General features: G+C 43.7%; 1 protein-coding gene across 10 annotated transcripts in view; it reads right to left on the minus strand.

Annotated features, from left to right (window-relative positions):
• Positions 1–27277, minus strand: part of NEDD4L (NEDD4 like E3 ubiquitin protein ligase) — a 338487-nt gene that overhangs the window by 167085 nt on the left and 144125 nt on the right. The window contains exon 1 of one of the 10 annotated variants that reach the window (XM_072822126.1): positions 8684–8924. The exons of the other annotated variants lie outside the window; for them this stretch is intronic. Within the exon in view, the coding sequence (XP_072678227.1) occupies positions 8684–8706 (23 nt within the window). The 5' untranslated portion in view covers positions 8707–8924. Of the gene's footprint in view, positions 1–8683; positions 8925–27277 lie in introns of those variants that run through there. 10 annotated transcript variants of the gene reach the window in all.

Below are 27277 nucleotides of genomic sequence, written 5' to 3' on the forward strand. Positions count from 1 at the left end.
TTATAGAAGAAATAAAGCCTTCATCAGTATGAAACCTCTCAAGTTGACCTGCTTGCTCCTCACTGGGGTGAATACCACCAGACCCCCGACCACATCTCCAAAGCTTAGCTACATAGGGAGATTTCCCCTTGTGCTCAAGTATTTTAAAATCCTCCCTTAGGTAACCATGTTAGATGAGACTGGCTATTGAAGGATTTCTAAAGAGAGCCTAGGGCAGGTTCTAGAATTGTTGGTAAGTATTGGTCCTACTCACACCATCCCACATCACAGAAGGTGTTGGAGCATTGAGGTTTTATGCCGCTAGATGACTTTGTTGTAGAGCTCTATGTGTCTCTCCTGGTCCCTGGGACCCTGGAGAAGTGTTAAAATAATCAGGGGGTGAGGGCACACAGAACAGATTAAGAGAATTTTCACAATAAAATGCACCTTTCCCATAATAACTGTAGTGGTCAGACGTCTATTATACTGAATCAGGACATGGGATCCTTGCTTTCCTTTTACCCTATGCTTAAGGATTTCTACCAGGCAGTAAGTACAGAATCTTAGCCACTTGTCACCAACATCCACACCTGTGTGATTCCTCAAATACGCCAATCTACTGCCTTCAAAGTTTTCAGCCCTCTTACCCTGGTTGCACGCTCGCTACAGGTGCCTAGGTTTTCTCCCCTCACTTCAGGGGAAATCCAGGGAGCCAGCACCACCTCTCTCTCTCCTTCACAGAACCAACCACCATATACTAACCGGCCTCCCCACGCTCTACATTCGTACAGTTGTGACTGTTTAGACCACTCCTTTGGCACCAAATCACGTGGCCTTTCTGTATCATTTGTCCTTCCTCAAGTGTGTAAACTTCATTCTTAAGTGCAAGTCACTTAAGGGCACTATCTACCTTCTTGGGTGGTCTGCATTTTTCACCCACAGAACAAACCCTCAATAAATGCTTCCTGGTTGCTGGACTTCCTACCCACCACTATGACAGGGTAACTTCTTCCCAGGGTCACACGTTTGGAAACGTGTCTTGCCTGAGCTGCCAAAACATGGATTTCTCAAGTTTCTTAACCTCAAATCTTTATGCAGCTGGTATGGATTGAAATGCCATTCAACGGTGATCGCAAGTAAAATCCATTATCTGCCACTTCCGGATGCAGCAGGTATCACCACAAAGCAAGACATAACCTCTCCCCTCGCTGGGTCACTAGGGGATAAGGTACGATACTTTACCCCCAGCAAGGTGAACATGCATATGCACTTCCCATTCTGCAGAAATATTATTCAGTAACCATCCTGGGCAAGCAGTTTGAGACCTTGGCAATTAATGTTCAGGTAGCAGCAGGACTCCTTATGAGTGAACACAAAACCCTACCCAGACACATGCAATCTAAATTTGAGAAATGCTATGCGTGGGGATAACTATGTAGTCTAGCCAAATACCAATTATTACCTGCTAATTAGATTTATACTCTATATTCTGTAGTCTATAATTTTGAAGACCTAAGGCTTGAGCACTAGGCAAACAAATGAAGGAATCTTCTGGCCATCCAATCTCCGTGATTAAACACCTGAAGATGAAATTCACTGCAAGCCCCAACTTCCTCTACGCCCCATCTTGCTAATGCAGCCAAATATTAAGGCAATTGCCCAAGCCCAACACGTAGGAATCACCCACCGGGAGCTGGTTCTTTGTAACCCCGGAGACGAAGTCTGCAGAATACACCACCTGCCTGGCCCTGGCCCCCATCTGCCTCTACAATACCATCACCCACGTTGAGCCGAGGAGGGGGGATGATTTTTAGTTCTCCAAGCATACCCACGTTTTTCCCTCTGCTGGAAACACCCTGAGCCCACCCTGCTTCCATGTGGTCCTCACTCATCCTTTTTTTTTTTTTCTCACTCATCCTTAAAGCCCAGCTCAACAGTCTCTGAGAACGCCACCTAACCCCAAACCCCTCTCCTGCTGGTAGAGGCCAATCAGTATAGTCACCCTTTACTGATGTGTCCATTTTGGCTACTGGTCCGGAAGATCCTAACAAGCCATCCATGTCTCAGTCACTTGTATGACACTCCAGTCACAAGGTAGGACTGCAGTAAGTAACTGCTTTCAGGGTATCGTGATGGCCCAAGAGCAGGCTGGGCCTGCGGGGCCCTGGGCACCAGAGGGGCGGGATAGCTCTGGTGGGCAGATCCTGGCACATCACGGACCGGATCGTGGGACACGAGAGGTTCACAGGCTGAACGATGGCCATCCCTAGTACTTCCAGGTAAAATGCTGCTAACAAAGGAGTACACTGGATGGAAACAGCCTCATTTGCAATTTCTTTTTTTTTTTTTTCTCAAGTCCTGGCTGAAAACAAAGAAATCCTATAGTCATGGAGTAGGAGCCGAAAGTGCAGGATAATCTGCTCTCAGGGAGTTGGAACGAGAGGCAATTAATAAAGGATTAAGGCGAAGTAAAAGCACAGTGGAACACGTGGCTGCAGCCGGCTGAACGCTGAACCCCACAGCGGCAACGACACAGGACAGAGCCACCGCGGGAAAGCACCTGCTACGTGGGCCAGGAGCTGCAAGGAGCCCCCCGAGCTGCTCCCCGGGGCCAGACCTCGCCCTGAACCAGACGCCGGGAGGCTCAGCCCGGACCTTTAGGAAAAGCATGGCCCAGAGTCTCCGGTCAGATCTGATCCCAAAGTGACAAGATCCACCCAGCCAACCCCATCACCCCATCAGGCTGCCGCCCAGGATGCAGCGAGGGGACCTCTGGACCACTCACCTCAAGCACTGACAACTCGGAAGCCACAGCCTCCAGGAGAGCCAAGTGAGGACCAGGAAGGCCCTGGGGAGGCTCGGTCCACAGGCTGCCCCCGCTCCCGGAAACCTCACTGGGCACCTCTAGGCACCTGCGACCACCAGGCTCCCACATTCCCTCTGCACTTGGTGAGCTGCTGTCATCCTGCGCAGCGAGGAGACCCCAGCGGGTCCCAAGGGCTTCCCCTGCTCGCAAGCAGGGCCCCGAAACTCACAGCCTGGGAGCCAGGAAACCTCGGGAGCCCCATCCCCAGCGATGCCGGGTTAGGGGATCCCTAGCTCAGAAGGGGGCTGCTCCGCAGGTTTTCACCTTCCCCTTCCCTCTCCACTGTTAGCGTCAGGTTCTAACACACTGCCAGTTTACGAGGTCTGCTTCCATGGGTTGCTAGAACAAATCTTGACGTGAGAAAAGAAGAAAACTCCCGGAGGTCACATTACCTAACGATTCTGTTCGGCAAATGACAAAACTTGTATCTTGTCAGTGGTGTGGCCACCAGTTCAACCCTCTGCCTGTGTATTTAGGCCACCACACCTGTTATAGGAATAATTCACTTTTAAGCCACTTCATGGACGTGGATGCCTCTTGTTTCCAATCAGACTAAATGATACTTGAAAATGTTTGAGGGGCGTCTGTCTGAGTGGCTCAGTAGTTGAGCACCTGCCTTTGGCTCTGGGATCAAGTCCTGCATCAGGATCCCCACAAGGAGCCTGCCTCTCCCTCTGCCTGAGTGTGTATCTCATGAATAAATAAAATCTTTTTTAAAAAATGATGGATGGACATTTTCCCCCCAAGAAGTATCTTTTCATTTTGCTCTAAGATCATTGACCACTTACCCTTCTAGGCACAACAAGGTATAGTTTTCTAGGCAAAGGATGTTTTACAGGATTTTCAAAGCCACCACTACCCTCACATTGGCCACAATTTCCATACTAACCCAAATCAATCATACTGGGAAGTATCTGGAATTCCCATGCAGAAGGAAAAAAGCTCACATAACTGCACAATTGTTATACCCTCCCCTCCTGATTTTTTTAAAAAAAAGATTGTATTCATTTATTTGAGGTAGAATGTGTGTGTGTGTGTGAGAGAGAGAGACAGAGAGAGAGAGAGACAGAGAGAGCAAGCAGGAGGAAGAGGGAGAGCGAGAAGCAGGCTACCCCCTGAGTAGGAGTCTAACTTGAGGCTCAACCCCAGGACCCTGGGATCACAATCAGAGCCCAAGGCAGATGCTTCACCGACTAAGCCACCAAGGTGTCCTCTGATTTCACTACTTTAAAGACTCTCACATGCCTCCAATGACAGAAACTGTCCACTTGGTTATTGGTCTCTTCCCACCAGGCTACAGCTCCTGGAGGGGGACTGCGGGGGGCGGGGGGGCAGGTGGCCACACAAGGCTGTGCAGCCTGCCCAGCACGTGGAATCTGAGTGGCCCCTGAGGTGCCCAAGGCATACTTGAGAAAATAAGTTTCACCTCAACACCGGGAGGCCATTCAGGCTCTAACTGGTGCATGCTCAGTTGGGGAGCTCCCAGATTGCTTTTCATTTTGTTCTCTGCCCACACATCTCCCCTCCCTTAAAATAACAAAACAGCAGGGCCAAATATAGATGTGCCCAAGCACAACAAAAGGGTGAGTTAATTATGACGCAGGTAACACCTAGGATTAGGCCAGGACCTGCTGCTCCAGGCAGATGAAGAGGCCAGAGGCTCCTGCCCAGAGAGGGACCCCACTGCTGAGTCTGTGGGTCTTAAACCTAGACGGGTTCTTGCTAAGCCAAGACGCTGGCCTTCTCATCAAAGCTCCCCATGCTGTGTCATGCTAAAAACCGAATTTAAACAACGAGATCATTTCAGGGGTGATGTATCATCTCCTGGGAGTTGCAGCTCCGCACAGGTGACAGTGCCTCCAGTCCTCTTCCGGGTCCCCCTCTCTGACTCGCACACCTCCCTGCTTTACATAACCTCTCTAGCCATCAGGTTCATTTGTCCCCCCCAGCAAAGCGAGTTCCATCAGCACACACGGAAAGAAAACTACTCTGCCTTTGGTGTGCGGCTTCTCATCCATGAACAAAGACTTGAAAAAATGTTTTCAACCAGCTCACATAATTAGGGGAACCTGTTTTCCTGGGCTCATGAATCTTACAAATCAATTAAGTCTTAATTGACTTTGATTGTCATCTTCACTCAGCCCAGTTCTTAACGGCTGTGAAAGTTTTTTTTTTTTTTTTTTAAACATGAGGTGAAAACAAAGGGGGTGGTGGTGGAAATCAACCTTGAAAGAATTTTAGCTCAGCAAGAAATGCCAACTGTAGGAAAAAAGAAGCCCTCAATGTCTAGCAGAAAGACACTTAATAAATATTTGGTAACTGACAGGCTGAAAAATAAGAGGAATCATTTAAAGGAATGAACAAGATGTTACACCTGTCTTAAATAGCCTGGTCAAGGAGTTAAAACAGTCATACAAATAGAACACCAGATAGGACACTGTCCAAAGAGAGCACACCTCTTTCAGATACGCGGCTCAGTGAGGAACACTGGTTCAAACCTCAACCCAAAAGGGCAACGAGGGAGGAGTAGGAATATATTAAAATACATTAAAGCCTCCACACCATTCTCTTTAATGAAGCCAGAGACCTCACAGAGTCTCAAGCTTGTCTGCTTAGCACAGCTGATCTTGGCCACAATAAACTCAACCTTGTTAACTGAGCTGAAGGTTCAAATCCCTTCAATTGGCACATGCTCCTGAAGATCACAGCCCCAGGACTCTGCACAGCCTCTGCTCCAGAATCCATGACCAAACGCCCTCATAATGTGACGGGGTTTCCAGGTACTGACCTGAGTCACAGGTGGTTTAGAATTTCATGTGATCCCTTGCCTGCAGCAGGCTCAATGAGTAACAGATGAGCAGGACAACCCAAATCACTGCAAGTGGTGCTTTTTTATGTATGTCTATGAAGCTCTATCTACTCAACTTGGATCTGTCATCTCTGTTTCCACTTAGTGTGAAGTGACACTGTTAACTGCCTCTAAGGTGTGAAGATATGTCACATGTCTCATGTGCCATTCCAAAAATTTCCATTGAGTCTTCTATGATCTAGAAGAAAATCAATCCTTTGTTTTCCGGAATGATGTCAATCAGGCGCTGGAATTCTTTTTAAACTTTTTAAATTCAAGTATAATTAATGTTATATTTTAGTTTCAGGTATATGCTATAATGATTCGACAATTCTATACATGACTCAGTGCTCATCACAACAAGTATCCTCTTAGGAGATGGAATTTTGACTTTTCTTCCTGTAATCACCTATAAGATGAACAAACACTGGTCTCAGCTGAGAGACTACAGCTCATGGTTACCTGAAAAGATCTCAGGATTATTTGGGCTAATCCAGTTTTGACAACAACAGCAGGGCAGGAGGAACATTCTAAAAGATCTGGAACCTTGGGCCTTTCAAGGAGTCAGAAACAAAGTCCTCTTTGATTTCAAGAGGGCAGTCGCGCCTCAAGCCTGAACCACAAGTCCTGGCCAGTGGGCAGGATCACACGGGGAGCTGCCTACCTGTGCTCCTGTTTACCTGTGCTCCTACTTAACCTGTGCTCCTGTGCTTCCAAGAAAAGCAGGCCAAACACACAAGGAGCACAAATATTTACAGTAGGTGAAGGTGTGCCACGTGACTCTCTTTGGAATTCTGAGCCACCGAGAACATAGTTGAGGGAGATTCTGAAAACACTTGAGAACACGTGCTGTTGCCATCACCCTGAAGGTGAATGACCTCAGAAGCCTCTGAGATCCAAGGTGAGAGATTAGCTGGCTGGCTCTGGGCTGACCTATAGAATGGGACATCCTCTACATTGCTAGCACATTAAATCATTGCTAGCTAACCCAAAATGAGCAAGGAGGGAAATCACCAGGAGGACAGATTTCTGCCAAAGTAAAAGAAATGAAAAGAAATGCCTTCACTTGAAAATTGACTTGGAAAAACACTATACAGTATAGATGGTAGGGCAAATACTGCCTGGAATGAAATTCAAAAGAAATCAAAACCACCCTGCTATCCCAACACAACTGTCGTGATCATAAAAGCCCCCGTGTTATCATCAACTACCTCCAAGATGTTGTCAATAAGTATACAGGGCTCCCCACTATCACCGCACCCACCCACCCAAACCACTTTAAGATAAAATGTTTATGTTCCTCCGATAGCAAATTCCTATCATTCCACCCCTGCCTTCATTTTATATATTATATTCCACACTGGCAAGAGAATGTCCTAAACATGCTGTTTTACATCAACATTCAGTTGCAATACAGAACTCAAAAAAAAAAAAAAATCTGTAACATCTGCAAGAATCATTCCGCTTTCTTTTCCCCTAATAGAAAGCTTTTTTTCCCCCCTCACCTCATTTCACCAGCTTACTCAAATTCCTACGGGAATTAAAGTTCACCTTGTCCTCTCCATGAATATTTAAAGGAGGGGGGGGTCAATAAAACATAGGTTCTTTAAATCCCCTTTTCTCTTATAGATTGGCTGCTTGTTTTCACTTGTCTGGCACAATTTAACACCTGTGAACAACATACTTCTCAATGTGAAATAATTTATTAAAGAATGACTAAGATTTGACTATAAGCTTTGCCATCTTACATCGTTGATACACTTTTATTTATTGTCTTAAAATTCCATCCATCTTAACATTTAACATTAGGAATACCTGTCTGAAAGCAACCTGGCTCATTAATATAAAGGTGTGGCCTGCACTCCAATTTATTTCAGGCCTTGACAACACTCACCAACACGCTAACTAGTTAACAGTTTATGAATCACCATCAAATGAGACAGTAAAGAAACAAAAATCACGTGTTAATCATAAAGTGTATTCCGACATATGAGTAGTAAGGGTGGGAAAATGAGAGCAAAACCTCAAGGAAAAACTCAGTTGAATACAGGCTCTCAAACCAATCATAACCACAATGGCGATAATAAATGTATTCAGGATAAGTTAGGAGAGCCAAATACTAAGGGGAGAAAGATTTCTCTCACTGCCAACTCACAATTCAGATAGAAACCATAAATCATTCTCCAAGCCAACCATTTCCAACCTAAGATGTTATTTTCATTTGAAGCCAAGTAGAGCTGGAGTCCTCCTCTCCGCTAGGGAGATTTCTAAGTCAGAAATACTCAAGGAGAGACCCACAAGAGAACTGGAGGAAAGACAACTGTTTCTTCCTACACCACGGACTTCTAAGCGAGAGAACATCCACAGAACCGACGTGGTCTACATTTTCCATTATTTTCAAAAAGAAAACAAAGGTATCCATCGTGCTTTCATTTTGAGAAAAAAAAAAAAAGCGTACGTTTTCCTGGTCAAGACAGAGATAAGAAAGCAAAAGGGAAGAAATCGGGGGATCCCTGGGTGGCGCAGCGGTTTGGCGCCTGCCTTTGGCCCAGGGCCCGATCCTGGAGACCCGGGATCGGATCCCACATCGGGCTCCCTGCATGGAGCCTGCTTCTCCCTCTGCCTGTGTCTCTGCCTCTCTCTCTCTCTCTCTCCCTCTCTCTCTGTGACTATCATAAATAAATTAAAAAAAAAAAAGAAATAGGGAGAATTCAGATCACAACTCTTTCCAAGTTTCATTCTTCGCCGACCATCCCGTCTACACGAAGCAAGGGTGTGAGTGATCAGCTCCAGCCAACTCTGAACACTGAAAAGTCATTTATCACGGGAAATCTTGCTAGAAAAATGCCACAGATATTAAACACACACACACACACACACACACACACACACACACACACACACAACCAGCCCTACACCAAAATCAAACTCCGTGCCAACAGAGGTTACACGTTCCTATAGCAAACATACAGTGGCATCTTTGTTCTTACCTGTAATTGTCCTCAAGGCTCATGAAAAACAAGCCATCTGTCCCGCCGGGAAGCGTCTGGTTGGGCCGGCCGTGCGGTCACAGGGCTGGGACTCTACCTGGACGACCCCGGGGGCTCCTGGCCCCTCCTTCCCCGGGCAGGAAAGCTGTCCCCGCACACACCTGTGCCGGCACGCGGGGACCACCAGGAAGTCCCAACAGCACTGAGGAGGAACGCAGGGAGCTCGCTACTTATACGGATGACTCACTTCAATGACAGCTAGAAAGAAGTGCTTGTTGGTGGAAAAGGAGTGGAGTCGAGCTCCACCCCTACCGTAAGGATTAGGTAACTCCACCCGGGCGCAGCAATTAGCTCCCTCAGCCACCCGGTGCCCTAACGTTAGGTTACCTGCAGCAGGGCCTCTGCAAGTGGCTTCTCACCCGGGGAGGTAGAGGAGCGCACGGGCGATACCCTAACCTGGGAGCATCTGGTGCTGTTAAGAACCGTAACTGGGGCTGCGCTGTTTTGTGTATTTAAAACTGCAACTGAGTTTCCTGGGAAGACGGGGGTGGGAGGACAGGAGAGGTCTGTCCTCCTCCCTCACAACGAACTCGGCCTCCTTCCAGTTTCCGCCGGTGGGACCGCACACACCAGGCAAGCTAGAGAACACCTGCTGGACCTCAAAAGCTGAAAAGAGTTATTTTTTAAATATTTATTTATTTTTAATTTTTAATTAATCTCTATGCCAAACGTGGGGCTCAAACTCACATCCCTGGGGGTCGAGAGTCGTATGCTCCACCAACTGAGCCAGGCCAGGCAGCCCAAAAGCTGCAAGTCTTGCAGGGGGCAAGAGGCCGAAGCAGAGGTAACTATGATGCAAACTACAACACCATGCAGAATTGACACGCCAGGGGGGTGTCGGGTGTCACCGGAGAGATAGCACCACCCTATACACCAATCCACCATCCCTGGTGTGCAAACTGATTTTCAGATCAACCAGCTGGGTGTCCTCTGGTATAGACCCAGAGCATTAAGTGAGGGCCAGCAGAGCTCACCTTGGTACTATGTTAGCACTGTGTCCCACTGGAGGGGTACAGTTTACAGCCCTGACCACCCTTTATTTACTGGACACCCAGGGACCAAGTAAAACATGTGCTCTTTCTTTGGCTTGTGACGGGCACTAAGCTCCACTTCTCTACTCTCGTCCAAAGCCACATGGAAACCCAGGTCTACAGGCCCAGCAGGTGTGGCTGAGATAGGAAGTGCCCCCCTTGTAGGAAAAGCAAACTTTCTACATTAAACTCAAATTGGGTGACACGCTCATTCATGAAGTCCTCCTGGCACGTCAGCAGAGCACCTCTAAACTAGACTTTCAAGTTCCCACAGGGGCTCAAAGGCTGGGATTCCCCGAAGTCCTGGGGCGAGGCAGATGACCAGGGGAGTCAGCGACCTCTCGTGGCTGGGGGATCACTGAGGGCTTGCTGGAGAACATCGGCCCCGGGTTACCACTAGAAACCCTGTCCCCGAATACCCCCTTTCAGACCGGCTGAACACTGCAACCATTTTTAGTAATAATCTTGAAACAACAAGGGAGATGCCCTAAGCTTCTAGTATTTGGCAGGTGAGGACACACAAGGTGGTAAGAGCAACGCCTCCAACTTTGACTCTATCTAAAATTACAAAGTTAAGCTGGTTCACATTTACACACTGGTTGGAAGGTTAAATAAGAACCACAATATACTATAATACACATAAACAAGCTGAATAAGTTATTTAGCAATTTGCCCGTTCCATTAAAGATAAGAGGCACCAGGGTGGCAAGCTGGCTCAGTAGGAGGAACCCTCAACTCTTGATCTCGGGGTTGCAGGTTCAAGCCCCACGTTAGGTGTAGAGATTACTGAAAATAATAAACTTAGAAAAAAAAAAAGATAAAAAGTACCTATCCCTTGCCATCAAATGCTACTCAACTGTTCTGAGCTGAAATCGTGTCCCCTAACTGCTTACATTGAAGTTCTAACCCTTAGTCCTGAGAACGTGACCATGTTTGGAGACAGGGTCTTCAAAGAAGTAACTGAGCCACAATGGCACCTTCAGAGTGGGCCTCTAGTCCAATATGACTGGTGTCCTCGCAAGAGAAAACACGGACACAGACAGGAGCGAAGGGAAGACCACGTGAAGAGACAGGGAGATGATGGACATCTGCAAGCCAAGGAGAGGGGCCTCAGAAGCAACCAACCCTGCTGACCCGTTGCTCTCAGAATTTGAGCTCCCTGAAGTGTGAGAAGATCAACTTGTTGTTTAAGCCGCCTGGTCTGGTACTTTGTTATGGTAGCCTTAGCAAGCTAATACATTAAGTAAACAATCTTAAATCTAACTATGAATACAAAAAAAAACCCCACAGATCTCACATTTCTGATTAATAACTATTCTCTCATAGCCAAGCGCTTCATTTCTACTCCCTGTTTACTGAGGCTCTGCCTTGAATAACGCAGAGAAAACCTTATTCTGGCTGAAGGACCAAAAAAGGTCTACAGAGGACCTTTCCAATTCCAATTCTCCTGCTTACATGAACAGTCAAACTCATTGACCAAGTGATCTCCATCTACATCTTTCTCCTCGACCCACAGAAATCAGCTTCTGCTCAACCTCCACTAAAATGCAACTAAAACCATCGGCAACTGAATCGGCAGTCTTAGCCCTGAATTAAGAACTGTTAACAACAGAGGAAATGTTAGAAGTCTTAGTTCAAGTCCCTCTGTCTAAAAGAGGGAACTGGAACCCAACGAGAGCAGCACCACCATCTAGGAATAAATGCTAATGGAGAGTCAACCCAGTCAGTCAGTCCTAATGAAGTGTTAGCATCGCTGCCCCACTCTACTATTAACTGAGGATAGCCTGAAATTATCAAATCTCTCCAATATCCCCAAAAAGGAAATCCACTGCTCTACAGAGCAGCTGTAGTGCAGAGACAAGGATATAGATGTTAGAGAACTAAGGGAGTGTGGCCAAGGTCGGAGAGGAAGTCAAAAAAACAGGATTTTGTTTTTTAACCTGGGTACATTCAGAGTCAGGTAATTCTTCATTATGGGGGGCTGCTCTGTGCATTGTAGAGTATTCAGCAGCATTCCTGGTCTCTCTCCACTAGACAGAGTTCTCCCCCAGGGGTGACAACTAAAAACATGTCTCCAGACATTGCTGAGTGTCCCCTGGGAGGCAAAATTGAGAAGCACTGGGTTAAAAGAAGAGGACTTTGTGCAGAGAGGAGGCGTTGGTGGCCCTAGAGAAGGGATGGGGAGTGGGGGGAGCCACTTCTGAGAGCGTATAGAGGTGGTATAGAAGAATAAATGACAAATGCTGTTGTAGACAGGGCAGGAATTAGGGACAGGAGTTTCCCTGTAGACAGGGAAATACAGGCAGTATTTCTCCCTCTGACGGTTGCTTTTTTGCGATTTCTTGCTTTATTTTTTCCAAAGAAGCAGAAGACCCGATCATGGGTTGGGAGTGAGGGAATCACAGATTCAAGAGCGTCAAGAGAACCGAAGTCTGGAACAGCTTAGAGAGCAAAAGGGATGAAGGGCAGCTCCGAAGTCTGATGGAAGACTGCCCCACAAACTCAGAGCAGTCCCAGCATGTGTGAAACTATAGGTTCCCACCTGCATGGTGGAGGATCCAGGAAGAAGGTAAGGAAGCTGGTTGGATGAATGCAACTGGGGTCCCTAAAGGGGTGTGGACGCGGGGTGCCACAGATATGCTGTGGTCAGCAGTGGGCAGAGCAACCTAGGGTTACTGGAACCTGTCAACAAGGAATCTGCCGCAGCAGAATAAAGATGAGGAAAGCCTAAGAAAAGGGGCATGGCTGAAAAGGAAAACTGAGATCCTATAGACAGTCTAAGAGGCTAGAGACACTCTCCCCTTTAATAATTCCAATCCAAGGAATCTTTCCTAAGGAAATAATCAGAGCTATAGTCAAGTGATAGGCCCATAAATTCATTACAATAACTAAAAAACTAGACATAACCTTAAATGACCAACAGTAGAGAAACTAAATTACAGCTATCTGTTCGTTCATGTCCTCAAAGAATATTTTACAACATGGGAAAAACAGAATGTTAAGGAACAGAGGCTATAAAACTATATAGAACCTAGTCTAGTTTTTAAATTTTACATATTTACATGCATACATTTTTATAGCTTGTGAGTTTTAATCTCCACTAAGGCAACAGCAGACGCTATGAGATTTCCAAGGTAAAAAAATCTTAAATAATTTAGACTCCTGGAGAAGACCTAACAAAAGGAGTGGTCGGAGAGGAATGAAGAGGAGCCAGGAACTAAGACAGTCAAGGACTACAAAAAGGATGAGGAGGAATGTGCTGAGCAAGTATAGGTCTCTGGATCTGATGAACAGGAAGCTGTCGGTGTCTTAAGACAGAGACTTCAGTTCCATAGTGTGGGCAACATGCACTTATCCCAAAAGGAAGGGATTCTTTTCCTGAATTCCCGATGGAAGGGAAGCCTTGAAGCCTGTGAATTGGGTTGGGGCAGGAGGGGGAGCATCCTCCCAGAAGTTTGCCAATAGGCAAGACTGCTTCTGTTCTCACTTACCTCCCTTAGGGACCTTTTCTCCAAATTAAAATTTCAAAATAATGTTTAAAATTCATGGCAATCCTTTAATTCTGCATTGCCTACAATTAAATGTGTATTTGTATGGCTTCCAGCAATTCTGACATATTACCAAGAAAATTGCTCAATATTGTTTACTACACTTAGAAGACTGGGATTGGATGTGAGGTGGGATCTTATGAAATACCACCAAGGGTCACAATGGATCAGTATGTGCCAATGGAAAGCAGAGGAAGTATAGAAAAGGCAAATTTTAAGTTAATATAAACCAAAAGGAAAAAGGCTGATTTCATTCATAACGAGATCTTATTAATAACACAAAATCTGAACTTCAGAGTAGGATTCCAAAGACTTTTCAGAGATTTTGTTTTTGGTTTTAATCTTAGCAGAATTTGCCAATTACTTAGATCATCTTAACTTTTTTTTTCCTTAAAAGCCATTGTAAATTTACCATGTGCTCTGCAGCCTTCAAAAATCATCTTTCTAATAATATTACAAGTTATCATAAAATGCTCATCATTCCAAGCAATATTATAGACTTATTCTAAATAAACTATTTCCATTTACATATATAAGTAAGCCAGTTTACACATATAACTAAAAAGAAAATAAAACAGCAACCACTCATCTTTCTCTGGCTATTCAATTACAGGTAGACCTCTGTTTTATAAATATTTTCCCCAATGTCTAATTCTTTTACAACCAGAAAAAAATTTTTGATTGCTAAAATGTATTACTATTTATTTTAAAAGAATGAGTAACCATATGAAGAATCCAAATACTAGGCAGGAAAAAAGACAAGTTTCCCTGTTTTGTTCAAAATCAGTTACAGGTGGGGGGGAGGGGGGAAACTAGGACACTTGGAGGGGGAGGACTCACAGTGAACAGAACAAGGATGACATGACACAGGAAAAAAAAAAAAACTTTACATAACATAGGCAAGGCTTGGGGATTATGACACCAAGTCTTGAATTTCCTCACAAGGTCTTAAATCCTCCTAACCTGGATTAGCTTTTTCTTCCAAAGCTACAAAAGAGGACAGCGTGTGATTTACATGCTTCACAGGTTAATAATATCAAGTCACTAGGGATTTTGCCAAAATATCTGAAATGAAAATGGTCTCATCAAGGAGGGGAAAGGTGTCTTGAATCTTTAAACATCAGTCTGTAAACATAATACTGTGAATCTCTACTCTGCTGGAGGCACTAGCCAACGCCTGATGATTGGCAGCCTCAAGTATTTATAACCTGACAGCTTACAGAAAGTTTCCTAATTTATGAAATGGCTGTGTCACCCAGGATCCTGAACACAATTTCACATAGGAGAAATGCCTCAACCTCCATGCTCCCGTCCCCTGCCTTTGGCTGTGGAGACCATCTCAATGCCAATGACTCCGGCGGGCCTATGCAGCCCGGACCTGGTCCTGAAGTTCCATTCTCTCGAACTGTCATCTTCACATCTTCTCCTGAAGGTCTAAGAAAACTAGTTCTGCACCTGGTTCCCCAACTCAGCGGCCACCAGCCAACCAGCTGTTCAAGCTAAAATTTCCCCAACTGGACTCTCCTCTTTATCCCGTATACATCCAGTCCATGGATACACATTCTCCACCAAAGGCAAGTAAAAGGAAAATACCGAAATATTGAGAGCGATGTCCTTTCTGTTGCTGGTAGCTGTTTTTCCTTCTAATTTTTCATCTTTTTTTCAGATTTAGAAAATTGTATATGCATAGCTTTCACAACTGGAGGGGGAAACCTCATTTTTACCATAAAGATAAAACGCGATACATAGTTGTTAGCTTTCCAAGCCACCACAGAAGAGACATTCAAAAGCTCAAGGTTAAAATTACAAGCTTCTCTACAAAATATACAAAAAAATCAAACGAGACAAATCCTGTTTCCAAGAACTCTTACCAATGAAAAATTACCCAAAGGAAAATGAACAAAGGATGCAAATTAGCACTTGGTAAAAGAAGAAAAGGAGATATATGAAGAGACATTTAACTTCACTGATTAAAGATAGGAAACGAGACACTTTTACATCCTTCCTAATGGCCAAGACTAAAAGATGGATGATATGAAGTAATGCTCACCACGGGAAAACCTGACATCTCATCAACCATTGGGTGGACACTAGTGTGATACTTGGAAGGGCAAGGCTCTTGGACCTATGAACATCGTGTCAGTGATGTCCTTTCATTAAGTCAATTATAGGAATTTATAAGTCAATTATAGGAATTTATCTACAGAAACACCTGCACTTAGATACAAACACCACAGAGCACTTAAAACACGGTTCAGAAGACATCCTGACATATCAACTAGGAGGAAAAAGCATGTTACTATCTAGTTTATTCGGTGTGGTCTCAATTTTTTTTAAAAATAGCAACTTTCATGGAACTCTTTCTGTATGGCAGGCCAGGTGCTATTCTAAGCCCTAAGAGCATCACTGACTCTGCTCTTCACTGTACCCCTCGGAGATAAGTACGAGTATTTATTATCCCTGCTCCACAGATGAGAAGGTAACAGATGCCCCTGAGGGCACATTTCTACCACTCTTCTTCCACAGAGACTAAACATCCCATCCCTAAGAGTCCTAGGGAAGTAGGAAGGCTGTCGTCACTTGAGCATTAATGGGATGGGTCAGATGGGCAGAAGAACAAAACCAGAGCCTCCCAGTAGGCAGAGGAGAGCTGCTGTATGGGTGAAGTGTTCTCTAGGCACCAGAAAGTCAAGAGTCCAAGGACACAATGGGCTGGAGATATCCGGGGTGGGGGGGTTGGGGGGGGCAACAATCAGGATGATTGATTAATCAGGAAACCTCATGTCCTCTAGCTCTTCCTGTGGCTACCATTTTCATGCAGGTGCAAGCAGTGTGGTCCTGTGACAAGAAATCGAGACAGAAGATGGGCAGGGGGAACAGAGGGTAGCCACACCTACAAGGCCACCAAGCCCCACGTGTGGCCCCAAACTGGCAAATACCAGCGACAGGCTGCTCTGATGAGAAAGGGCAAGCAGGAGTCACAAATCTAAAGGCCAGCAGACAAAAAAAAAAAAAATCACCAAATTGGGGGGGGGGTGGATAAAAACAGCTCTGTGGAAGAAGGGGCACACGCATGCCAAGGGAACACCAGTGTTGGGAATGAAAAATAATTTTAAATATATATAGAAATACTCTCAAAAAAAATCTGAGAGGGCACCGGGGTGTCAAAACAAATACTGGCTGCTGTGAGAAAGAAAAAGAGAAAGATCTAAAAAAAGGCAACCAGGGTTTTTAACTTAAAGCATAGTGCTCTGCAGGTTCCTCTCCACAGGGAAAAAAAAAAATATGGGACGTGGTGGACACCTAACCATGGATGGGTTTTTACATTTGAGCCAGGAGAGGAGGCGGCGGCGGCCTGGAAATCCCTTCTCTCCCCCGCCCCTCCCATCATCCATTTCAACCTCCACTCCCTCTCTCTAAACTTAGAGAACCAGAGTTTTCATCTGCTTCTCCATGCCCCCCCTTCGCCCCCATTTATGCACTAGGGCAAAGAGAAGGAGAACTGGTCTTCACAACTGGGTATTATACACTTTCTGAACCTTGCTTCTCATGCAGCAATTTCTCACAGAAACCCATGCCCACCCCAAGCCAACAGTAACATAACTCTAATTCTGTGTAGTGGCTGCATCCTGGGCCATAAGTCAGCCACTTTTCAAGCAATGAGCATTTGTATTTTCAATATTTTGCCACTATGATGGTACAACAAACATCCAAATACATAAGACTTTGTGTACACTTTTATTTCTAGAAGACAGATATCCAGGAGAAGGGCTGCTTAGAAAAGTATATTAATTTTTAGTTTAATATGCGTTGCCAGTCTGCTTTCCAAAGAAATTCACATCTTGCTAGCAAGTGTTACTCTCCTCTATTTTTACCAGGCTGATGGGTTTGAAGTAATGGCTCATTGTGGTTTTAATCTGCATTCTTCAGCAAATGTGACTTCTTTTTCATAGGTTTGCCGGCTGTCTGCATTTGCTTTCTATGAATTGCGTATTCTTGGTCCATTTTCCTCCTGGAGTTATGTTTTTCCTGCCAATTTGTAAGTTATTAATCTTAGAGGCAGTAACCCCTTTCCTGTCATACATAAGATAAACACCCCTCCCCTGATGTGTCAAGCTTGTGGGCATCAAATCCTACTGAAGAATTTCATAATTCTCCTTCACTCCAAGATGATTACAAGTGCTTTCTTACATTTTCTTATAAATTTGAACTTCTTGTGTAAGTTTTTGCAGTTTCTAGGATTTACTTCTGATTATAATGTAAGATATAGATTTATCTTTATCTACCCTCCCCCCTTAAAGAGATGGTTATGGCAATGAAAAATTAACAACCCAAAGGAAAATGAACAAAGGTTCTGGCAGTACCACCCATTAAATAATGTATTCTTTTCTCAACAGTAGGAACTACTCATCTTATTATATCTTACACTCTCCTACTTTTTTTTTTTTTTTTTTTTAATGATAGTCACACACACAGAGAGACAGAGAGAGAGAGAGAGAGGCAGAGACACAGGCAGAGGGAGAAGCAGGCTCCATGCACCGGGAGCCCGACGTGGGATTCGATCCTGGGTCTCCAGGATCGCGCCCTGAGCCAAAGGCAGGCGCCAAACCGCTGCGCCACCCAGGGATCCCCGCTCTCCTACTTAAACATAGCATTGGATTCTCTATTCTGTTCCACTGAACTACTTATGTTATCCTGTGTCAATACCGCATTGATTTGATCCAAAGACTTTCTCAGCACATTGTGATCAGTGTTTTTTTTCTGTATTTGTCTGAGCTCTTCTCAAGTATTATGCATTTACTCTTCACGATTATTCAGTTCAAAAAGAAAAAGGAAAAACCCACTGCGTTGGAAATTCTAAGTGGCACTGTAATAAATACATGAATTTTATGTGTTGCATGTTTCTATTTCAGAATCTTTAAAAAGGATACAAGTCCCATACTTGTTCAATGTTTTCCTAGGTCATTTGCTGCTATTGAGAAGACGAGTACTTGGAATTGCATTTCTGGGTGCTCATTTTCAAAACAGAAATGGATCACTTCTAGACTTATTTTTTCATCCAGTTACCTTGGCAATTTTTCCTATTGGTTTTATATATACATACACACATACACATTTTTTAAAACTAGGGATTCTTAAGTTTTCTAGACATACAAACACTTCATTGTCTTATTACATTCAGTAGAACCTCTAAGACAATGATAAACAACTGTAAAAGCAGACATCATTGGAAAATTCTTAATTACAATTGAAACAGTTTTAGTATTTTACCTTTTCAGGAAACATTTGTTATGGAGGTGTTTTTGTTAAATTGTAACATATAGCCTTTTTTATGTTTAAGTAATTTGTTTTTATTCCTATTTTGCTTTTTTAGATTGTGTTATACTAGGAATGGCTTCTTAACTTGATCAAATATGGCTTTCAGGCTCTCTTAAGCTGCTCTTCAACTTTTCTCCTCTACTATGTTGAGGTACAATAACTGATGATGGTGATAAAAGTCCTAATAGTCACCCTAGTTATTACTGGAATAAACTATTTTTTAAATTTAAATTCAATTAATTAACATATAGTGTATTATTAGTTTCAGAGCTAGAGCTCAGTGATACATCAGTCTTATATAACACCCAGTACTCATTACATCATGTGCCCGCCTTAACCTTCATCACCCAGTTACCCTATCCTCCCCCCCCACCCTCCTCTCCAGTGACCCTCAGGTTGTTTCTATGATTTAGAGTTTCTTAATTTGTCTCCCTCTCTGATTTCATCTTGTTTCACTTTTCCCTCTCTTCCCCTATGATCCTCTGTTTTGTTTCTTAAATTCCACATGAGTGAAATCATATAATTGTCTTTCTCTGATTTATTTCACTTAGCATAATATCCTCTAGGTCCATCCACACCAGTGCAAATGACAAGATTTCATCTGTTTTGATGGCTAACAGTCCACTGTGTGTATATGCCACATCTTCTTTATCCATTCATCTGTCAATGAACATCTGGGCTCTTTCCGAAGTTTGGCTATTGTGGACATTGCTGCTATAAAATTGGGGTGCAGGTGCCCCTTCGGATCACTACATAGGATCCTCTCAATAGATAAAGAAAAAGGCATGTGACAAAGTACAGCATCCTTTCTTGATTAAAACTCCTTACAGTGTAGGGATAGAGGGAACATACCTCAGTATCATAAAAGCTATACATGAAAAGTCCACAGAGAGTATCATGCTCTATGTGGAAAAACAGAGCTTTTCCCCTAAGGTCAGGAACACGGCAGGGATGTCCACCCTCACCACTGTTATTCAACATAGCACTGGAAGTCCTAGCCTTGGTAATCAGACAACAAAGCATCCAAACTGGCAAAGAAGTCAAACTCTCACTCTTCACAGACAACATGATACTCGGTGTGGAAAACCCAAGCCTCCACCCCAAAATTGCTAGAACTCATACAGGAATTTGGCAAAGTGGCAGGATATAAAATCAATGCAGAGGAATCAGTTGCATTTCTATACACTAACAATGAGACAGAAGAAAGAGAAATTAAAGAGTTGAGCCCCTTTACAATTGCACCAAACACCATAAGATACCTAGAAATAAGCCTGACCAAAGAGGCAAAGGATTTGTACTCAGAAAACTATAGAAGACTCATGAAAGAAATGGAAGAAGACACAAAGAAATGGGAAAATGTTCCATGACGATGGATTGGAAGAACAAATATTGTTAAAATGTCTATGCTACCCAGAGCAATCTATACATTCAGTGCAATCCCTATCAAAGTACCATCAACTTTTTTCACAGGGCTGGAAGAAACAATCCTAAAAGTTGCAGGGAACCAGAAAAGACCTCAAATAGCCAAAGGAATGTTGAAAAAGAAAACCAAAGCTGGTGGCATCACAATGCTGGACTTTAAGCTCTACTACAAAGCTGTGATCATCAAGACACTGTGGGACTGGCACAAAAACAGACACACAGATCAATGGAGCAGAATAGAGAACCCAGAAATGGGCCCTCAACTCTATGGTCCACTAAACTTTGACAGAGCAATAAAGAATATCCAAAGGAAAAAAAGACAGTCTCTTCAATATATGGTGTTGGGAAAATTGGACAGCCACATGCAGAAGAATGAAACTAGACCATTCTCTTACACCATACACAAAGATAAAACTCATAATCGATGAAAGTCCTAAAGGTAGATACAGGAACCCATCAAAATCCTAGAAGCCAACACAGGCAGGAACCTCAGTGACCTCAGCTGCAGCCAGTTGTTGCTAGACACGTCTCTAAAGGCAAGGGAAACAAAGGCAAAAATGAACCACTGGGACTTGATCAAGATAAAAAGCTTTTGCACAGCAAAGGAAACAGTCAACAAAACCAAAAGACAACCTACAGAATGGGAGAAGGTATTTGCAAATGACACATCAGCTAAAGGGCTAGTATCCAAGACCTACGTTTGAACCAAGATCTTGATAAAGAATTTATCAAACTCAACACCCAAAGAATAATCCAATCAAGAAATGGGCAGAGACACACAAACACATATTTTTTCCAAAGAAGACATACAAATGGCCAAAAGACACACGAAAAGATGCTCAACATCACTCATCATCAGGGAAATACAAATCAAAACCACAATGAGGTACCACCTCACACCAGTCAGAATGGCTAGAATGAACAACTCGGGAAATGACAGATGTTGGCAAGGATGCACAGAAGAGGGACCCTCTCACACTACTGGTGGGAATGCAAGCTGGTATAGCACTCGGAAAACAGTATGGAGGCCCCTCCAACAGTTGAAAACAGAGCTACTCCACGACCCAGCAATTGCATTAGTAGGTATTTACCCCAAAGGAATAAACTATTGATTATAGTGCATTAGCCTTTTGATGTACTCAAGAGTCTGTTAATGAATTTGAATTTTTCCATTTTTCCATTTACTTTCATAAATAACATTGGTCTGTACTTTTCTTCTTTAAAATGTATCAGGTATTAAAATTATGCTGGTTTTAGAAAATGAACCTCAAACCTTTTCGGATTTGCCACATCCCCAAATACTATAAATAACACATTTTCTGTTTTTTTAAAGGTTAGATTTAAACTCAGCTGGCAACCCATGGAGCTCTGGTGGCTTTTTCAATCACCTTTCCCATCACTTCTATATTAATTGCGGGGTTTTTTTTTTCAAGTTTTCCATGCTTCTGGGATCAATTTTGGTAATTTGTAGCTTACTAAGAAATCATCCCTGTGTTTTTCTAATGTGTGTTGCCAGGGGGCTACATGTAGTGCTTTCCTACAAAGCCTATCAATCCCTCCTGTATTTCTCCTCATTCCTATTACCTATGTTTGCTCTCCCTTTTCCTCAGGGTGATGAGAGTTTATTTTATTGGCCTTTTCAAATAACTAGTTACTGGGTTTACTTATTCTTTAAGATTTTCTGCTTAATTAATTTTAAACTTTTACCTCTGGTATCTCTTCATTTCTCCTTCCTAGCTTTTTAAGATGTTCTTTTTCAAATTTCTTATGATGCATACTCAATCTCTTCATTTTCCTTCTGCTTTAATAATGAAGGTAACTTTCCTATTCTAGGGGATATTCCCTTTTGAAGTAATCTACAATACTTATACTTTTTTTAAAAAAATAAAGAACAAGAAAGAAAAACATCTAAAATGAAATTTTAAAGAGCCACAATATAATTAAGCATTAGAACTAATCTGCTAGTTGGCATGCTAAGAGCAAAGGATTAATAAACCAGCAGAGACAGGAGGAAGAAGAGTCCTCACTTCCTTAGTACAGGCCAAGTCTCAAAAAAATTCTATCTTATTGCATTGTCAGGTTTCCACCTCGCATGTCACACATTCTGGAAAAGTGACTGGATTCATATGTAGGTTAAAAAAAATATCACAGGGATCCCTGGTTTGGCGCCTGCCTTTGGCCCAGGGCGCAATCCTGGAGACCGGGGATCGAATCCCACGTCGGGCTCCTGGTGCATGGAGCCTGCCTATGTCTCTGCCTCTCTCTCTCTGTGTGTGACTATCATAAATAAATAAAAATTTAAAAAAATATCACCACCAGAATAAATGCCACAGTCAGTATACATTCAAGCCTAATAGTAAAACTTCTATCTGTAATCAGAACAGTGTTCCAAATCTAGGGCACCACAGATTATGCACCAACAAAAATGGACTGTTAGGTCACGATGGTAAACTTACCAATGTAAGAATGTGGCCTGATGCCTTTGAGATGCATCTTCGGGACAGGTGGATGTAAACCTTCCCAGGTAATCAGAAGAACTCATCATCCAGAACCCACTCCGTTTCCAGGTTCAGCAATGTGCCATACAAGAAGCAACCTCGTCTGTGTGATTGCTTCAGACAGCAACTCCTAAAAATTGATGCCGAAGGGACAGAAAGAGGGTCTGCGTATCCCAGGATGAGTGGCTCTGACCTAATTAGAAAAGTATCTGAGGCCAGAAGCAAAGCTGCTATTTCCGTAATCCTCACTACAGGGAACTTTAGAAGACTTACAAGGTCCCAACCTGGCCTGGGGAAATTGAAGATGACACTCAGATAAAATCACATTCATTTATGCTCTACTAATTCAGAATTATTTTTATGATCTGGAAAGGTCTGGACTCAGGTTTCCATTTTTAGACCCTATGACAACAGGCAGAGAAGGAGGCTCAACCTACTTATGGGAACAAATTTTAGAAGCTCTGACTCATGTGTAAACAACCGACGTGCTAATAATCTGTTGGTTAAAGCACATACTTCTAGTTGGGTTGCTACCCTCAGTCCTTTCCGAAACCAAAAAGAAATGAACGTTTTCTACATTTAACTTTTTACTTTGTTACTGAATGTTTTCCCCAGTGATCCCAGTAAGTAAGAGGTTATTAGTAAACCCCCCATTCCTATTAGTAAACAGGAATCATTCAGAGGTAGGAGCCATTTCATGTTCTCAAGGGTCTCTAAACCAGTGACAAAATACATCCCCCTTCTCTTTGGGTTACAAGCACTGCTTGCAGGCAAGGACCACAATTACACACCCTACATGAACATCCTGTTTAAGTAACCTGCAGATCCTGATCAACACTCAGAGGTCAGGCACTAGTGCATGTGCCAGGTGCAGAGGGTCATGTGTGTGACTGCACCCCAAGAACATTACTGGAAGGTGGGCACGGGCACTGCTGCTACTAAGTCATAGAGATGTTACCAAGGTGGATTAAGATTCAGAGGCCCCGAGCTCTCAGGTCCCTTAGAATCTTCCGGCTGGTTCTGCACTAGACTGGCAACCCAAGTACCTTCCAAAGTTCCTACTTCCCCAGAAAAAACAGTCCTGGAGACCATGTCCCCTACACCTGGCATGCATGTATATCACCTCACTGCCTGATTCCCTTCTTCAGGGGGGAGTTACTACTCCAGACCTAGGAGTCCCAGTTCATATTCAAGGCCCAGTACTTATAAACAAATTGTTCCCAATTTCCCAGAAAAGTCTTTACTAAGGGGTATTTGGTTTGCTGGTTTTTTCCCCCTCATGCATGGCTTTTCATCTGTCAAAATTAAATAACTTGTTTCCAAGGTTCAGTGGCAAGCAGCTACTTGTTGTGGTTAAGAAATCATCTGGGGCAGCCCTGATGGCCCAGCAGTTTGGTGCCACCTTCAGCCCAGGGCATGATCCCGGAGACCCGGGATCGAGTCCCACATCGGGCTCCCTACATGGAGCCTGCTTCTCCCTCTGCCTGTGTCTCTGCCTCTCTCTCTGTGTCTGTCATGAATAAATAAAATCTTTAAAAAAGAAAAGAAATCATCTGGTTGGGGGTTGCAGGGCATCTGGGTAGCTCAGTCGGTTAGGTGACTGCCTTTGTCTTGGGTCGTGATCCCAGGGTCCTGGGATGGAGATCTAGGAGGTGGGCCCCCTTCCCTGCTCAGCCGGGAGTCTCCTTCTCCCTCTGCCCCTGCTCAATCTCTCAAATAGTCTTAAAAAAAAAAACCAAACTGGTGGGGCCAAAGATTCTCATTTTATCATTTGAAGTACTTAAATCTCACTTGTTGGTGGAAATTTGTCTAACTCTTCTCATTCCTAGCAAAAGACTACAAGCTAAGGCTCAAAGAGGAAGGAGGGAGGCGGGTCTCATCAGGCAAAGGCCAGAAGGCCCGCTGGTGCCCCAAAGAGGCTTCTTCCTGTGTAAGGAGGGGTGGGGGGCCAGTATTTGCACATCACCCCCACTTCCCATCATGCTGCCGTGCCGGGTAGGGGTGCCCAGGTGGGGATGCAGGTCACATGGGTCATGGACCTCACCGTGACCCCAGTCACATGGCCACCCGGCCTCGCCAGTCACTATGCCGTGGCTCCAGTGGTGTGATTGCTCGCTCCCCTTGCCTCCCATCTTCTGTCTCTCTCCACTTCGTGGTTTCTCCCACAGATTTCAGCCAGAATGCCAGACCTCAGGCTGGAGGAGGCAGCGGCGCCTGGGGTCGTCCAGGGGGAGACCTGCCGTGATGATGATCGGCCTGCACGCAGCCTGGGAGTCTGGGAGGGTCCTGCGCTCTGCACACAGGGAGCAACCCGAGTGGGTCACAGAGCTGCCTTACTGCAGCATAAGGACTGGGAGGCCCGAGGGAGACCTCCTGGTGGGGAGGCTGCTGTCTGGGCACAACCTCACCAGGTAAGCAGGGTGCTCTGCGCATCCCCCTGGCCTCCCCTCCCCACACCCCCTCACCAGGGCTACAGCGTGGAGAATGGCCGGGGAGGAGAGCATCAAACATCCAGGGGTCCTGGGCAGTTCAGCTTGGCAGCAGCAAAGCAGGTAGAAAAGGGAGTGAAGGGGTCTCTGGCTGAACTAGAACCACCGCTGCCTGAATACCGTGGAAGGGGAGGGGCCCTTTTGTCACAATCTTTTTCTCTCCTTTCCTAACTACTGGTGGTTTCCACCTTGTCTCATAAGCCTTCGACTAATGACTAATGAATAGCCTTGAAATTTCACGATTCTCCTGCCTACATGGTTTCTATTCTTATTCTCTACCAATTAACTTAAATCATCTTGTTTCCCTCTCCCAATTGACAAATCCCAATTGACAAATCCAAATATCAGCTGCTTCTCCCTCCCTCACGCACGCACGTACCCCTCCCTCACTTCGGTCAAAACAGCCCAAGCTACTTATGATTATAAAACAAACTTTCAAGTATTTTTACCAAAAACATTTCTCCTAAATATAACTTCCATAATTTTGAGAAAGGCCAAATATTTTTGCCAGGTGACTATATTTATCTTTCTTTCATCTCTGTTAGTCCTTTGGCCCTTTGTGAGCACAACAGATTATGAGGGGTATTAGCTCAGTGCTCTACTGCTCACATTCCTACTGACCCACGATGTTTAAGTACCAGCTAGGAGCTGGTGACCGTAAAACCACATTAGTTCACTACCATTAAGAGGACCAGGGGTCTAAATATAATAGCAGGAAACACAAACAGGCCACAAAAATGTGGATACCTCTAATTGACTTTATATTACTGACTACGAAGACCATCTTAGAACATCTTGTGATTCTCCATCAAGTGATGTTCATCAATTAGTTTAGCTTGCAACTCAAATCTTGTGTTGAGACGCTCATAGCCTAGTGGATATTTGCACCTGACACACATTCTGCTCAATACAATGCTGAGTTCCTCTCCTTTCCTTTTATGTTTTCTTTTTCTTTTCTTCTTTCATTGTATTGTCAGATTCGAGAGTTGGATGGTTTCATTTCATCTCACAAGCCATTCGATCCCTTTTTTCCAGTGTTTTAGCACCTTCTTCCTCTTACACTTTTACATGTGACTCTCAGAAAGATGTACAACATTTATGAAACCTTTTGTGTAATGGATGTATTCTGCTACAAATGCTTTGGAAATTCTAAATTTTTTAAAAAGACTAATTAAAGCTCAAAAACAGATGCAAAAAACAAAACAAAAACAAAAACAAAAACAAAAAAACAGATGCAATACCCAAGTATCATGACCCATCACCAGTCAACATAACGTTAAATATCTGTAAAGTTCCAAGAGTAATTTTTATCTATCCAGATGCCTACCCATTCTCTTGGCTGTAACAACCCCATGGATCCCTGCCCAGTGGAAATTTTAAGGTTTCTATGAGACTGTGAGCATCTTGACGTTTAGGGGACTTAATCCTCTGAATTCCACATAACCACTTGTCATGTAGACACTAAAAGCAAAATAAATGCTTATTTGTAAAGACCTAAATCATCCTTATTTTGCAAATGTATGAGTGCCTAAAAAGTAATGTGCAGAGGGATGCCATGACAAATCTCATAATAAGGTCAATTCAGACTTCCAACTCAAAAAAGGCTGAATTTTTATTTAGAGTCCTTCTGGTTACTTTCTGTGGCTAGAAACAATGGCTTTTTCACAGCAGCTGATTTGAACTGGATTCACTTAAACCAGGCTAAGATTTCCTAGTACAAATTTTAAAGTACTGGAAAAAAATTCTTTAATCAATTACGCCCTTATAAATTGCAGTACATAGTTGTTATTTTTCAAATGCAACAAGTTTTTAGGGTCTGATTCACTATGTGTCTTCTCAGACAGTCTGGCAGGACTTAATTTATCTGAGATCAACTACCAAAAGGAGAATTTCATGTAATTATATAAAAAGTAAAAAGAATTCGAAAAATGTTTTTTACCAGTCATAGTTATTTTAACACACACTAATTTGGGTACAGCTAACATAGTTTACAAAAAAAAAAAAAAAAAAGATCATCTGCTTTCTTAGTATAAAAAGCTGCCTTTAAAAGAAAACTTCTTATTCTTGTACATTTACCAACACTCCATGTTAAACAAAAGTCTTTCCTCCAATGGTCTAAACCTCAGCACTGCACCTAGACCATCACTTCCACTTTCCAGAAACTGACCTTCCAGCACTGAACTGTAAGAGACACTGGGAACCCTGAATCCAGCAGTAAAAGATTTTA

The sequence above is a fragment of the Canis lupus genome, chromosome 1 (genome assembly GCF_048164855.1).
Source record: "Canis lupus baileyi chromosome 1, mCanLup2.hap1, whole genome shotgun sequence".
Lineage (NCBI taxonomy): Eukaryota > Metazoa > Chordata > Mammalia > Carnivora > Canidae > Canis > Canis lupus.